The 17,184-nt window shown below is 31.8% G+C and overlaps 1 protein-coding gene across 3 annotated transcripts in view; it reads right to left on the bottom strand.

Moving 5' to 3' along the window:
* LOC111027839 (puratrophin-1-like) overlaps positions 1 to 17,184 on the bottom strand; it is a 172,268-nt gene that overhangs the window by 128,437 nt on the left and 26,647 nt on the right. For 2 of the 3 annotated variants that reach the window (XR_002603853.1, XM_022306293.1), the window contains exon 3: positions 3,411 to 3,629. Coding sequence is in view for 2 of the 3 variants with exons in the window: in XM_022306293.1 (XP_022161985.1) it covers positions 3,411 to 3,629 (219 nt within the window). In the remaining variant the exon portion in view is untranslated. Of the gene's footprint in view, positions 1 to 3,410; positions 3,630 to 12,345; positions 12,373 to 17,184 lie in introns of those variants that run through there. The other variant, XM_022306294.1, reaches the window with a different exon arrangement.

Raw genomic sequence — 17,184 nt, forward strand, 5'->3', positions numbered from 1 at the left:
AATTGCTATTATTATTATTGTTCTCGTCTCTATATAAGAGGAAAAAAGCAGCCATCGATCACGTACAAACAATAAGGCTTGGTCGATACTATAACGCAAGGCGTTGGTTAAAATAATGATGATAATAACAAATAAAAACCATACATGTTCACTCAATCTAGGTTTTAATCAAACCTCATTCTATTGTACATCGAAATACAAATAGAGTTCAATTTTAATTATGTTAATTCATGTTAATACTGTTATTTTATTACTAGACCAAATGCTAATTTGTCAGACATGCTCATAGGCATACATAATATAAACATAATATATATAGGTATAATAATATATAGATCAAAAAAATACTATTGTGACTTGTGATGTGTACTATTATCCAAATTTTGTGATTAAGGTAATGTAGAACAACATCTATAAGAGGTTTCTAACTAAACTAAATCTTAGTATTGGCATTATTTCAAATAATTGTGTTGGATATACAGAGTCGTAAAATATTGAACTCTGTGTAATATTTTATTTGTTTACTACCCACTCCACAGGAATCCGGAAGCTTCAACATATTTTTATTTCCATGGTTAGCGTGTCTGCAATTGGCGTGACTATATAAATCTTTTATTAGTTTTGTTGAAACATATTATATGTATCGTGATGCATAATTTAATAAAACAAAATGAATACTGTTTTGATTTGATTTCCATTTTGGCAGACACTCATGCAAACACAGTTTGTATTCTATACACACTTATAAAAATTGTTCAAGTGTATATGTAAATGCCTATGTATAAACTGAATTATAGACTTGATCGTTGTATTAAATTAAAATAAAAAAAATCTTGATATAATAATATTTCAATCGGTGCTACTCTAATCAAACCTATTTAAATATAATATTTATCAACCATCAGGTTGGATATATTACTATGAATCTAAAGACTAAAACGTCTTATACTCAATGCACTTTTGTCTTTCATCTCGCCAAATTCACACCTATTAATGGTGTATAGAGAATCATGGGTCTTATGCTACGAACATTACGAACCATACTGTGTGTGGAATTCACAGATAAACGCGTTCGGAAAGCTGTCGTCGAACATTTATCAACACAATCCGGCGAGGTTCTAAGCCCCCAAGTCTGACCGCAGTGGTGCATACCGCGAAGCAACCGCGGACCATATAAAATTGTTCACGGTACTCGCGACCAGCGGGTGATCACGGTTGTCATGGCCTTTTCTCTGCGTTAATCTCCACCGTTTGAATCTTGATCTCATCGTTTCCACTTTGATTTTTTCTTGTTCATTGGGTTCACGAGTGCATTGGTATGGTGAATATTATAATAGATATGCAGTGCGATGAAATTCCGACCTTAAGTCTCTGCATCTATTTCCAATCAAGCGTTTTCAAGATGCTGTTTGTGGACATCGCTGCATGCGTCGGTAAAACGGGGCTCGATAAACCTCCGCATCCCGACAACACGTGCCATCTGTCCCCAGAGAATTACATACCAGGAGTCAAGGTAAAATGCCATCCTAAAGTTACATCATTTATCATTCACGGTCCGCGGGTCCCTCGTATAGTTTCTTTCAGATTCTTATACGACAGTTATTTATAAATTAGAATTTATTGTATTTAAATTTTAAATATTATAATATGAGGGGAGGTTTGAAAAATGCCGTAAAACTCATGATAAAATAATCACGTAGAAAGCGAGCAGTATGAAGATTTCTAGTAAATCACTTGAACATAATATTATTATTATTACGTAAATATAAAGTATAATTGTGCATTATATCATTGATTTGTAAGCAATCTGGCATATAAACGCACAGTTCATACTTTTGCGTATTTATATAGATCATAAGATCATAATATAACTGATTAGTGAAAATTTGTCCAATGCCATACTGTATTATTTGCTTCGCTATGCAGTTTATCTGAACGCTGAGTTATTATGACAAACTCCAAAGGATGTTTAGATACGATAACTGCACAAATGTGCCCATAATACAGGCACGACTTCAAATGGTTGATATATCAATAATAAAATAAAAATATTTGTGTTTATTATAAGTATACATAGGAATACGGACATATTACTTCAGATTAAATATAATTATTATAGGATAATTATTAATTATTATTTTATAGAATTACTCGTATGATTCAGGATTATATTTCATTACGCTCAACTAATATTTTCGAAAACAGTTTATATCTTATACGTCCATTTCCCGAGTAACTAAAATACATCCACTAATCATTAGGATTACTAAAATGTCTATACCGAAGGGTTAGATTATAACAAATATCAGATATAAGTACCTAATATTATTAGGACTAGAAAAATATAGACAAATAAGTTGAATTTGTTTGTTAAAATAATAATCAATTTGTATACTAGTACCTGGTATAGTGGTATGTATACAGTTATCACGAAAATAACACGAATGGGGAAAAAAAACGTTTACAGAATTAATATATTAATCGTCTGTATGTAGTATACAACGATACTTTTTTGTACAATTTAGTCAGTACCTAATGGCTAATAAACACGTTGCATGTATACATCTAAATGATTTATAGTTCAATTTAAAATATACTCCGTTGTATTGTTATCGAGCGGCGATGGAGATGCGTTTCCATTAAAGCGATGACAAAAAACAGTAAATAATCATGACCGCAACTATTTTAATTAAATTATATTAGGTATGACCACAAATTATGTCTTGTCACAACCATTTTTCGAACCCTATTATATGTTATGTGTAATGTGTATACAGCCATTTATATTTTACACCCTTAGCAGTACGAAAACACGCAAACGTGGGAAATTTGAAACACATTTCATTGTCATTGGGTCTGAATATACAACTGAACTTCGCGGTATACTCCGCATGAGTCATGTTCTCCATTAATCGAATAAAAACACCGTTATCCACTCACACAACAGTAACGTTTTCAGCATACAACCAACCCTTTATACAAGGCCAATGCAGAATCTTCATCAATGCACATAAAACGAACCCCTCCATTGCTCTTAGTACTCGAAATAACAATAACAAATGGTGCACCCATGAATGTGCAATGCGTGCACGAACATCATAAATCTACTACCAGCAGAAGATATTTATCAAAAATGACATGACAGTCATTCTGAATTCAAAAACAAGTTTAAACTACAACTTGAGCCACTTATATTGCTTATATAATCGCATTTAACATGATTTCACGACTACGATTTGTTCGAGAAACGACTACAACTTCAATATTATCTCAAGGACATGTACCAAGTACCAACCATTGATTTTTACTAATCGCATTCAATTTAATATTTATAATATTACTTCTATTTCTAAGAACAATAAACTATTTCTAAACGATAATGTTATAACTCATCATAAATACTAAAATACCTGATATTTTCTGAATGTCTCTTCAACTTTTTTGAGAATTTTGCTGACTGGCACACAAAAACACCCATGGAAGTTGGCGACATCGCCTTGGTATACGTTTGCAAGCAATTGTTTTGCTTGTCTTACGAGAACTGCACGTGTTTCGCTATAATTCACATAGTACGGTCCAATAAACTCGTCGACGAGTTGTTGAACAGTTAAAGGTTTGTGTCGAGGTTCCTAGAATAAAACACAAAAAATGTACACATATTATTATAATATTTTAGTTAATTAACTGATATGTGCGCATTTTTCAAGCTATGATTAAGTATACGTATTATAATACATATTTTTAAAATTATAGGTACTGAAATGTTGAAAAATTCAAGATTTATTTTTATGTCACATTTCGGTTGCGAGACACTAGTTCGTGAACTATATTATTCAAATATTCATGAATAATATTATAAATTATTAATATAATTTTTATAGTTTTACATGTTTGGGACACAAAACTGCCACATACATGACTAAACGATTAATGTGTTTATATAATGTTGGACAAAATTATAGTCGGTGATTTTTTACCATTTATTTACTTCGTTTGATCACTATTAAAGTATTATCCAATTAAAATGTGGAAAATATTACCACTCTGGTCTCAAAAACTTAATCGAGTTGTCCGAATTACACTAATAACAATAATAACAAACGGGAATAAAAAAATAAACACAGGGTGTATTTACATAACCAGTCTCTCAGATTTCCCTTACTCAGTCTCCCTTGGTTCCGACAAATAAATCGACAGCACTGTTATTTTCTCGCCCGTCTTCTTCTTCTTATTATTATTATTCTTTTTCTACGTATTTACCACGCGTGTGGTCTTGGGGTAATTTCCTTGTTCAAAGACGATGCGCACTCGGGTAATGTTAGTATAGGGGACTGTTTAACAATAGTATATAAGTACCTACGTGTATACGTGTACTTTATATTAAATGTATTATTCATAGAATAACATCCACAGGAAGTCGAAGATAAGAAAAATATATATTATAATCACGAGATACATCTTTGTGCGAAATACTGGCATATTATTTAGAAACACTGCATTTAATGATTAATAAATCTTAATTAACATGTACTAATTTTTGTAGACATTCCACTTTTACAACTCATGTCCAATTAAATAAAAATATCCACCGACCACCGTAATATTAACATACAAAATATATTTAATCATTAGTGGCGTAAAAATATAAGATACGACGATTACACTTCCCACTTAGAGGCCAGCGCTTAAAAAATGTAATTGCTGCAGAATGCTTCTTAACATCAATATTAACTTGAATATATTATTTATGTTTATTGACGTACATGCATCGAGAGGCACCAGTATAGAATTGTGTTCTATTTATTTTATGTGATTGTGGTATAAAAACGATAATGATATTTCAGCACTTCTTAAACTATAACTTATAGCTATACGCTTTCGGTGTTAATGTCTTAAACAAGGATAATAAATAATGTAAAGATTCATAACATTGCAAAACAATAAAAACAAAATTATTTAATTGTTAAGAAAAAATTAGAAATAACTTCTTATATATAATACATAAATGGCGCAGAAAATAATTACCTGGCTAATATGTTTACATATATACTTACAGACTTAGCAGCATACCAATATTGACAAAATATATACAACGCTAGTCATTGAGTGTATTATTTTTAAAAGGTAGAAAGTCTAGTTGAAAATCATGATCACATTCGAAAACGATTCTCAGCCCGCTTTCTTATAGTAATTAATAGACGTTTTTAGGATGTGAAAAATATTTTGTGATAATTTATTAAATAGATCAAAATATTAAAACGTCAATTTTTATTTTTAGAAAGTATATTCACACAAGCAGTGCTTTTTTAAAGTGTACGAACCTAATTCCACCATATCGTGCGTGAAGCAAACAAAGAAAACAAAATACCTATATGTATTGGCGACCCCTTGTACAGTGCACACCCTTTGTCACACATATCATCCCGGAAATCTATATTGCACCTAATAGATATTTCATGATAATGACGTATATTCCATTATTATAGTATTTTAAAATAACTGAAACACTCAAAATACAAAATATTACCTTAAAGGCTCCTCATAAAGTGTGTCAAATTTGTAAACAAATGACAGTAGAACAAAAAAGTGATTGTAATAAAATGCAAAAAAAATGTAACTTTGCATCACGTTTATCCCGTTCAACAGTTCCGTTCTCACGGATGGTCAATATCAAGTATTCACATCAGGTGTAATAAAAAAAAAATTAACTTGAGGAATATCAGATGAACTATAAAGCTGGCGAAGTTCTTGTAATATTCCATTGTTGTACATTGTTTTATGGGGCTATTTGTTTAATAATATTGCGCTAAATATCTCAGCCAAAGATCACCGGTTGGTGGGTTGACACAATAGTATCGATTGGCCTATAAAACGCGTTTGTCGTGTGTATTCTAACCTTTAATCGACCCGGATGAATTTGGACTTATACCCATAGCTCTCCCGCGAGATTTGGACCACGCGCGATGGTCACGAACAGCCGTATATAAACAGGCCGGAGGTCATCGTTGCTTCTTGTCGGCTATGTAGTGTGTAATCCACGTGTTATTTTATCGATACTCTCGTAGGGGCAGATACTATATAGCGGAGACTTAACTGGAAACAATCGTCATTGGGATCTTCGTTCGGTTGAGACAAAGACTGAAGCCAGTGAGACGTAATAACTAAACATATATATACATTATTTTTTTTTAGTCTGATATAATTTTAATAGCATTGCCTACGATGTTATTTTCGTGGTTGTCTGCTTGAACACTAAAACCCATCTGTCGAAATGTCAAGGTCTCCCGTACAGATTGACATGACCCGGGATGAGCTAAGAGGATCACTGGATATACTGGTCAAAAATAGTATCTATACTTAAGTATAATGTAATCTTACATGAGAACATGAGTTAGGAGGCCGCACCATTCAAGACACTATCGTGATTATACTATCCAGATGATAGAACATGATTTATAATGTAAAATAATCATTTAAGGTGGTTACCTGTGTATGGGTTTGTAGGTATGATTAGAAAATTATATTTTTTACGTAATAAATGTCTCTCACACTTAATGACCTAAATTATCTAAGCAGCCTTAGTATTATACTAGAAATCTAAATATGACAACAATAATAAACCTACGCCACCCAAGCACAAATTAATATCAACTGTACGTCTGTACGCATACCACTTTTACAGTTTCAAAACAACATGATGTATAAATAATATACCTACCATCGTACATTTTAATACATAACTGTAGACAAAACTATGACAAACTCATGATACTTTAATATTCTTATATATTTTTCATAATAGTAAAAATGCTATCAGCTAAAATGAAAAACTGTTTTCTCCACAACATTTATGAATATAAAAAACATCGATCTTACTATCTAATTTTGTGAATATAACCTACATATTATTATAAATTCGTAATCGATCGGGATGTGATCGTTTCAGCGAAAACTGTGAATAATAATGGTATAATAACAGTCGGGTGACGCGCAGTAACGACGGGCAAGCTTAAACAGTTAACTTTAGGAGGAAATAATAAGATATGTACCCGTTATTAATTATTACACAAGCCGTAATAATTGGTGTACTTTAGACATTACGAATATCCGTGTGAATACGATCCGACGAGAGTGCGCGAAAATGACTAATTGAATGAAAACGGTACACCTATATTATACTTGCAAGGCAGAAAAATGCGAAAACCGGTAACGCGAATATTATACGAAGGTGCCACTCATCGCGGCGGCGAGCACGCGTGTGTGTGAATGAATCATTCAAGAACTTCGCCGGCGAAGCAATGTTACTGGTGACTATATATAATAATAATAATAATACACAGTATATTATTATAAATTATATTTACTTAGCCTCGGCGAGCACATTATACAACAACATTATTATTCAGACGACGACAGAGGCGGCGGCGGCGGTGGCACAATCAATTATTCAAATATTAGCGACTGTTTCATTTTCTTTTTGCTTTTTGCGACTGCCGCTGCAACAAAACCGAAACGTGCGCACACGAGCACAATAATATAGTATAGGTACGATAATATATAATAATAATAATGTATATTATATTATTATACCACTGCGCCCATGTTGCCGCCGTATCCGGTAGGTTTATTTATTTACCATTATTATTATTTTCCCTATATAATATAATATATTTCCACGGGCGGCGTACACAGCTCGCGTACGACTACGATAATGATAATAATAATAATAATAATAATAATAATAATAATAGTAATAATAATTGTGTACGTTTTGCGCGAACCCATAAATCGGCCGAGCCGGGTGGTGTCGTGCTAGCGCGTGGGAGGCGAGTGATACGTCAAATCGGACGAGAGCCGACGACGACTGCGGGGGAGCGCTATGTACCTATGTTATATATTATGCATGTATAGGTACATATTTTATATATTACACACTATGTATAATACAATATGTATATATAATATACTTAACTCGCGCCCGGTTGTTGCGTTACACCCGTCGCCGTCCGCGTGTCGTTAGTGTCTACGCAAAAGTATAAAAAAAGAATCGACGACGATATATTATTATAATACGAAATAAATAGGTACCTACGTCGCGTCACAAGAATAATATACCTAATATAATATATAAGGTAGGTATAATGATATTATTACCATCGCACTATATTATTCCTAAGTACACAATATACCCACAGTGTGATAATATATTACCGCAAACCGCAGCCAATGTCTAGAATATATAAGGAATTTTAATTTTGAAAAAATGTAAACTTTAAGAATATATGTTAGGTATGCTGAAAATGGTAGAAAATATTTCTTAATATTATGCCTTTTTAAACTTTTAAAAAAAATTTAAAACTACAAATTATTTTATTTCCTTAGATATAGCACCTGATTCGTAGTAAAGGGAATCACCCTGCAGTAAAGATAACAGCGTGTCGTAATGACTAAGGCTGAGGTCTTCATGCCCTAAAAAGCCTCAAAGTATATATTATTATATGCTCTATTTAAATTACAATATATATATACTCGCAATAAACGCATTCATATTAAAATATTATTTTAATTTTTAATTAGTCTTAAAGAATTAATTAAATCATTGTCCTGGCTGAAAAAAATTGTCTGGGTTTCATTAATCTATAAATAATCATCGAATATGTAATTTTGAAATATAACTACCAGCTCCTTATACATTCATTTAAATAAACAGTTCTTATGATAGATTATTAAAATTAATTTTATTTTTATTTTTCACCGAAAATAGTTAACATGAGTCACATAATGAGTCTTACTACTTTAAGTTTACTAATCTAACTCAGAAAAGAAAGCTCGTATAGTCATAATACGAAATTATAAGGATTTATTTTTAGTTGATTTTGACTGCATTTGAACTTTATTTAAGAACTAATATCTTTATTAGTTCAAACATTTTAATAACTAAGAAATTATTTGAATTTTGAACTAGATGCATCAAAGTTTAAAAAAAAATGATCCACTAAATAATTTAAAGTAAAAAGGGGGGTTCTAGTTTGAAAAACAAAAGTTTGTCTCACCACAAGACACATTTCAAGTAGTAAAGACTTTGAAAAAGTTGTCTTTGAGTATATTAAAAAAACCAAAAATCTGAATTTGAATAAATTTATTATTAAAAGAAAAAATGAAAGTGAGTTTGCTTGGTGGATCACCTACATATATACAAAAAAATATTTTATCAAAAATATTACTATCATGTTTAAACATGATATGCTTAAAATCTATTTGCAGGCCTCAAATAAAGACATGGCGGTCCACAGATTTTCACCCCCTGCTAAGGACTAGAGTATATGAGGTAATGTTGCAGACTATAAGTATAGCCAATAGTGGTAAGTATACACAGGGAAAGTATAGCTTTCCACACAATAATGAAAAAACAAGACGTCCACCCAACATTACATATGACTATAGACTACCTTTTATGTATAGGTTATATACTTATGTATAATGTACACATACACCGTGATGACTGACGAGGGTTGTCTTACATCGACAAGACTACCTGCTAAGATACGTCATCACTCGAGTTAGTCGAGTTAAAAGTGAGCTAAAAAGTCAAACCATACTTTTTTTTGTTCGTGAATCATGATAAGATATTTTGATCTAATTATATATATATATATATACTATATTTAACCATAATTTGTATACAATATACACATAAACTTAACAAATTGTTTTTTGACACGAGACACACTGTATAACTAAAAAAATGTTTATTTTACTTCAATAGCTTATTACATAAAAGTACAAGAGTACAAGACTATACATACATATTTAGGATTTTCAGGGTTTTATTAGACTATGTATACTTTGCTTAAAGACCATATCCACAGGGTCGGACTCAGGAATTTTAACTCATTATGATGATAAAATACTCTTATTTTTATTGAAATAACTAAAATGCAACATAAATATTTCATTACAATATTATCAAAACATTTAGGGACATTTTTTGACAGGCGAAATTTGGTACTTATAGTCAATACAATTAGAAATTTTTAATAAGGTCTGAAAAGTAAAATAAGCTTTATATTATAGTTGTATATTTATCAAATATATAATCCTAACTATTTCTGAAAACTTCAAAAATGTACTAGTTCTACAATTCACGCTAAAATTAATGAAGACAATATTATACCCATGGATGAATCCCGGTGGTTTCCTGGCCCTAGATGTTCAACCCTGCGCATTCCTACTTCCTATAATAGGTAATATACATACAGCTAAACTTCAGAAAAAATATGGTATAGGAGGTATATACTAGATATAATCCTACTATGTAATCCTAAAATTAGTAGTTTTCGTGTATTATTGAGTTTTAATTATATGTTTCATGTAATTACACGCATTTATTGTGAAAGCAATATTGCGGGTATAACTATAAACTTAATAAGACCAAGGTATATGTTATGATATGATGTTTTTTAAACTGAAAGTTGTAAAGCATGCTTTAGACTTAACCGAGTTAGACATATTATACTAATCAATATTTCATCGTTATTAAAAATACCTTCCTATAGCATATAACTTTAGACTTGCCCGTCCTTGGGTTTCGAGCCTACACGTCTTCCTATTATTATTATCGTATCGTCAATGACCTCTTGCGGCGGCGTTCGGCTAATGACAACAGTTATACATCGAACGCCGATGACACTTCAATATTATAAAGCCATATTATAGCCGTGTAATACCAATATCATCGTACGAATCAAATAATAATATAATATAATATCGTCGCTTTAGCGGACGCTAAACCCAAATCGTTAATTTTCATTTTTCATTAACGTTCAGGTGTGCACAACACGCATACCTCGCGTATCATGTGAACGCGATCGTATCGGCTGTAAACCGTCATTTTCATTATATTATTATAATAATAATAATATTATTATACTACCATACGCGCATACTAATAGGTTTGCACGGGAATGAGTCATGGGGTGTAGGTAACAGCTATTGAATAATATTATATAGGTAGGTACGTCCGACGTCGTATTTTAATGCACGTCGGTTGCTGAATGAGTCGATATGGACCCGCTGCAGCATTATAGACCATAATTTATATTATTTGACACGTGCGTTTAAGTTTAAATAATATATTATAATGTTGTAGTACAATCATCGATACGGTTATGACGATGATTGCACATTCAAACAACTTCGGAGAAAGAAAAAAAAATAATAACGATTAATTAAAACGTTCGCGGGACATCGCCTTCTTCGCTGTTGTACAGACGCGTTGTACACAGGATTCCGATAGCAGTATAGCTATATCGAAATAATTACCCGATGTATTATGAATTAACATTAAACACGCGTAGTTTGATATTTTAATACTTTGAATTTGTTCTACGCTTTATGTGCGACTGAAATAAGTAGGTACCTATTATGATTTATATAAAAAAAAAAACGTACATTATTATTTTTTTTATCTTAATTGATAAACGACCGCACTAATTTTCAATTAATTTCATTAATATTATTATGAAATTCACTACTATCAAAACACATTTTGTGTACAATAATCGATTACTACGAAAAAGCTACCATCATAAAGACAGTAAATCATGATGGCAACGATGTACGTAATTACTAATTAATAATTATGTACCTACACACGCTGTAATACAGCCGTGGAGTAGCCAGGGGGTGGGGCCAAAGGTGCCATAACCCCACCCCCTCCCACCAGCAGTTTTTTGCCGCTCACGAGACAATGCAGAAAAATAAATATACACAGATTTAATAAAAAAAATTTTCTAGAAGAAAGAAAGTTTTGGATCAGACTTGGACACATAATAATATTAAAAGTAGGTACACAGGTATACCTCATAAACATGTATTTTGTTCGTAATAAATTAATCTAAATAAAATGTTGTTAAAAACTGTTTTATAAATCTGTAGGATGTATTGAATATTATATATCTCGTCATTTAAAATATAAAAGTCCATAGTAAATATTTCATTTTTATAAAGTTTTTTTTGACCCACCGGTTGTAGCAATCCCGGCTATGCCACTGTATATTGTAGTAGGTTTATCAATTAAACTGTTTTTTTTTAAATCGTAGTTATTATTTTAAGAAAAAATGATTTATGGCGAGTAATTTACGATCGACGGAAAACTAGGTGTAATAATCACGTGAAACATAGCACTAATTGAATTCTATTGACACTGTTACACGGACAAATTATAATATTCTATTATACCGATAAGGATCTATTACTTTGAAGAAAAAGTTTCTTTTTCACTCAACAACTACATAAACTTGTACAGACGTGCCGACGATAATATTGTAATTCTATAATACTTACGTCCTCGGACATTTTCAGACCTTCCGACTGGATGAAAAACAAAACTACACGCCTTTATTATGAGCATTAAACCAATAAATCGGGGAAAGAAAAATACTAGTTCCAGTAAAATACTATATTATTCACGGCTTTATATTTATGTACATTGACTTACAAAATCGAGTTTAGACAAATTGGAAGAGGGACTGCAGCGAAATGAAACGTTCCACTCCGAAGAGACCCCTCTCTCGCATACACACGTAGGTTCGATTTAAGCACGAGTATTATGAAGAAAAAGATGTATGTATTATATGGGGCGCGCGCCATAAAATAAACCATAAGTGTTTTAAACGGTCGTCTGGAACGAACGCGCTCGGAAAACGAACCGTAAAACAGTCATACTCTTACTTATACACGCACATAATATAAATATAGCCATATAGGTGTATGGAATACCGAGAGTTTGTGTGTGTGCGCCGTAAGTCTGTGTACGATATATATACGATATAATAACATTGCAATATTATCGTACGCGCGTCGTTATTCTCGCGCTCACGTACAACAGCAGCCATATACACTCGTCCATAATAAAAATAATAATAATAATAATAGGAATACAACTAATATAAGTATAATAATATTATAATACCTATAATAGACGGCGATCGTCGTCGGCTCTCGTCGGCCCTCCAGAAATAGAATCTCTCCTCCGCGCGTATAATACATCACAACCACCGGCGCGGCGGCGGTCGGGTTCGCTCTTCGAAAACCGTCGGGCCACATGACCCCAAAAACCCACTGCAAGGGAAGGGGGTGGACGGTGGTAGTGGTACGACTAGCGAACGTTTAATGGCCCGTAACCGAGGTGCTCCCGAAACATATACCGTCGAGGTGGGGGGGACCGACGGGTGGCGGTGGGTGTGGGGCGAACTCGCACGTGGTATATTATATAATACGTAATACTCTATAATATAATCGGTATTTTTAGTCGACGCATGTCAAACGGCATGGCCGCCTACTCCGTCTGTCGGTGTATAATAATAAATATTATAATATAATGTATGTGGCTACAATATATTGGCCGCCGTAAGGGATGAGGAGGTGTGTGGCGACGCTTCACTGCAGATTTTACCGAACCCCCTTCTAAGTTTCGACCACCCGTATGGCTGCAGGGCTCCACCGCCAAATAATAATAGTCCTGGTTGACGTTAGATATTTATGTTTTAGCCTTTAGGTTTCTAATTTCCCATACGAAGGGACAGGAAAAACTATATAAATTATCATATAAAACATAACAGTAAATCTACTATATATCCATGCTTGTAATGAGAATTATAAGTACCTATAAACTTTTACATATATTTGTGTATATTTATGTATATATATGTATACAATGGTATATGATGCGAGGATACATGTTATGTCATGTTAGGGGTGGATAAAAGGGTGGGCTTTCTATGCTGGAGCTCCCCTTTCCATCTCAAAGATACGTAAATACATTTTGCATCGTTTATGTATTAGACAGTATTCATTTATGAAAACATGCAATAGGTATTTTATATGTTTGTTGTTTATCGCTTTTTATAACTACAAGCATTTAATTTACATCACTTATAGATGTATATTTTGTGTCTAGCCTAAACTAAGATTCCTTCTTAATTGTTTAAAATAAAAGCTTCCAGGTTATGTTATTGCGATTTTCCTTTAATTTTCTTCGTAAAAAACATACGCAGTCAACACAAATCCTTATCGTGGCTTACAGACATACAATTTATATTGATGCGCTTTGACATCCATCCATCCATCTCGACTTTCATTCACGTGGTTTAGGTATATAATCATTTTAGTTGTCAATTAGTAATTCATAGTGGTGCCGTTCAACCAAGTACTGACGTGAACCTTGAAGTCAATCTACTCAAGGTAGGAAAACTAATGCGTTATTGGTTTTACACAAATCCAACGATTATTTTAAAGAATTATAAGAGCCTCTCTCCCCCCGCAACAACTGCTAAGGGATATCTATAGTTACGTCACTAATATAATATCGTTTTATTGACATTAAATTGATAATTTTTACAATATTTATAATATTTAATATTATAAGTCCATACTACTATGCGTATACAGCAGTGGTAATTTGTATCACGTGTCACATTTAGATGTGTTTATCGTTTTAGTAGGTCATGTCAATTTAAATACATCGAACGTGATTAGGCAATACTTGCCTAACACTGTACATTAATTCCTTCGTTTCAAACTCATAAAATATCACTTATAGAAAACAATGGGAGCTAAGCATGTTCGAAAAGAGTTTTCTTCACTTATTATTTTAAATGTATAGTTTTAACGAGTCTTAATCAACAAATGAAAAACCCTTTAATGCCCTAAATAAAAAAACTTGTTTTAACGTCTGCACTTTAAATATGTAGGTACCTAACAACCCCAATTGGAATTGTAAATAAATGTACACCACGCTATATTATACTATATAGTTTACCCACTGTTATACAGGGTAGGTACCGGAAGTACCATATTATATGGTACTGCTGGTACTTTATAATTTAACGTGGTAGGAAAATCAAATTACAATAAAAATAATAAACAGTATAACGGGCAAACTCAAGTTGACACTCATGACTTTTTTTTTGCAAGGGTTACTCTAATCGTCTCCCTATCACAAAATATATCTTTCTATTGAATTACTTTTTACTATAGATAAGACAGTTGACCATATTTTACAAGAATCGCCTCCAATAGATACATTCATCTATTACTATATCTTAAATATTAATTATTTCATATTTGGTTGAATCTCAGAAATTGATTTTTTTTTTAAATTAAAAACATTTATGAAGGAAGCAATTTGGAAGGCAATTTTTTGTGCGCAAAGTATAACAGAGTAACTGGTAGATACATTCATGTAAGTGATATATAATATAACAAATGTAAAATATAGCAGGCGATTCTTTTATCGAAGAATGATTTAAATAAATTAACGTTTTTTAACATATTTTTTTTAACTAATTCATCATTTTTATAATTTTTTATCATTATAATTTTCGAGATAGCTCACTTTTTTAATGACAATATACGTTTTTAAATTTCTTATTCCACTACAGAACAATTTCAAATAAAATTTTGCAAGATAATTTTTTGAATTGTAAGTATATAAAGTTTAGATGAGAGGAATGGATTATCACATACCACAAGTATATCCCGCAAAATTTTGGTCCTCTACTCAGCTCATCTAAACTTTAATTAATTATAACTTAAAGATTTTTCGTCCAAAATTTGATTTTTATACATAGAAAAAATGAAGACTTTACAAAATATAATTATTTTTCTAAAAAAATTGCTCTGTAACAACCTAAAACTACGAACAAAAAAAGTATTTTCAAAAACGTTATTGGTTTTGATATAATGGGTGTTTTTTATGTAAAAAATCACCTGGTAATTTATTCTACATATTTTATAATATCTAGGACTAGGCATGTGGAATGTAAGAATAAGACAAGTGTAAGACGTATATTATAATAGTGGATATAGCTATATAGTATATAAATAAATAAATTAGGTTCGGTGCTATACTATATAAACGAGCGCAGCTACTATCAAACTTTCACGTTTATTAATTATTAGACACGACAGTTGAAAACGTGTATTTATGTCCTATTTTTTTTTCTCCGGCAGAACGTTTAGAAAATAGTTTTTCTTAGTGGATTTTATTTTATATCGGACGGGGTAATAGATATCGCTGCAGGGTGGCGCGCACGACGACGGTCTGGGATATTACGCATATCACGCAATTGCGCTTACTCCCGCAGTGGTATTACACATTCTAATATAATAACATTATATCCTAAATAATAATAATATACAAACTAAATGGTGAATACAAGGTGTAGGCAATGTCGGTCCGGAAGTAATGCAATAGGCTGGACCGGAAAATTAGTTTTTTTTTGTTTATTCTCATACACAACACGTGTCGAAACAATTTTCAGAATTCCTACTTCGCACATTTTCCACATCGCTTACAACACAAATTATTCATACCATCAAATAGAATTCGATAAGTGCACCTTTAAATTTTTCTAATCAGTTTTTAGTTTTTTAACACGACTTTGTGCTTTACGATAAGGATATATTAAATCATTATATATTTAATAAATCAACATCAGCACGTCTTACGCAGAAGCTCTCCTGCATAGTAAATAGTAACGATGAGCCTCAATATTTATCAAAATATTATCTTAGCAAAAGATCACAAACATCCAATTAAAATAAATTATAATTTGGATTTTGACTTTGAATGTATGCTACTAAAATTGTCAATATATTAATGATTCTGATTAACGTAACACGTTTATGTAAAAATCTATTTAGAAATAAAAATATACAAGGAATCTGTAATAATTAAATCCAATAAAACCGGAAAATTATTAAATAATTTTTTAACTAGCTAGTGTTTTTTATAATAATATACAAACTCACAAGTCGCAAAGTGTTTGGAATCAAAAAAGGAACAACCTACCAATTAGATCTTAAAAACTAACATTTTTTTTTATCGCTTGTTTTATCTCTCATACCATATTTTATGATTTATCAATATGCGTAGGTATGTACAAATATATAATAGTATAATCTATATGCATTTCGTCAGACTTACATATTATTATTATACATTTAATGTTTATGTAAACTTATAGACTGGTAGGACTCGATAACGTGAGTATATTTAAATATTAATAAATAATATTCATATAATTATATAATAATATATGGGCACTTACAACATAATACCATCAACATTCGAAAATTAAATACCTTCGGTGCGATAAAAATGCACTGGACGGAAACCAT

Source organism: Myzus persicae, unplaced genomic scaffold (assembly GCF_001856785.1).
Source record: "Myzus persicae strain clone G006 unplaced genomic scaffold, MPER_G0061.0, whole genome shotgun sequence".
Classification (NCBI taxonomy): Eukaryota; Metazoa; Arthropoda; class Insecta; order Hemiptera; family Aphididae; genus Myzus; species Myzus persicae.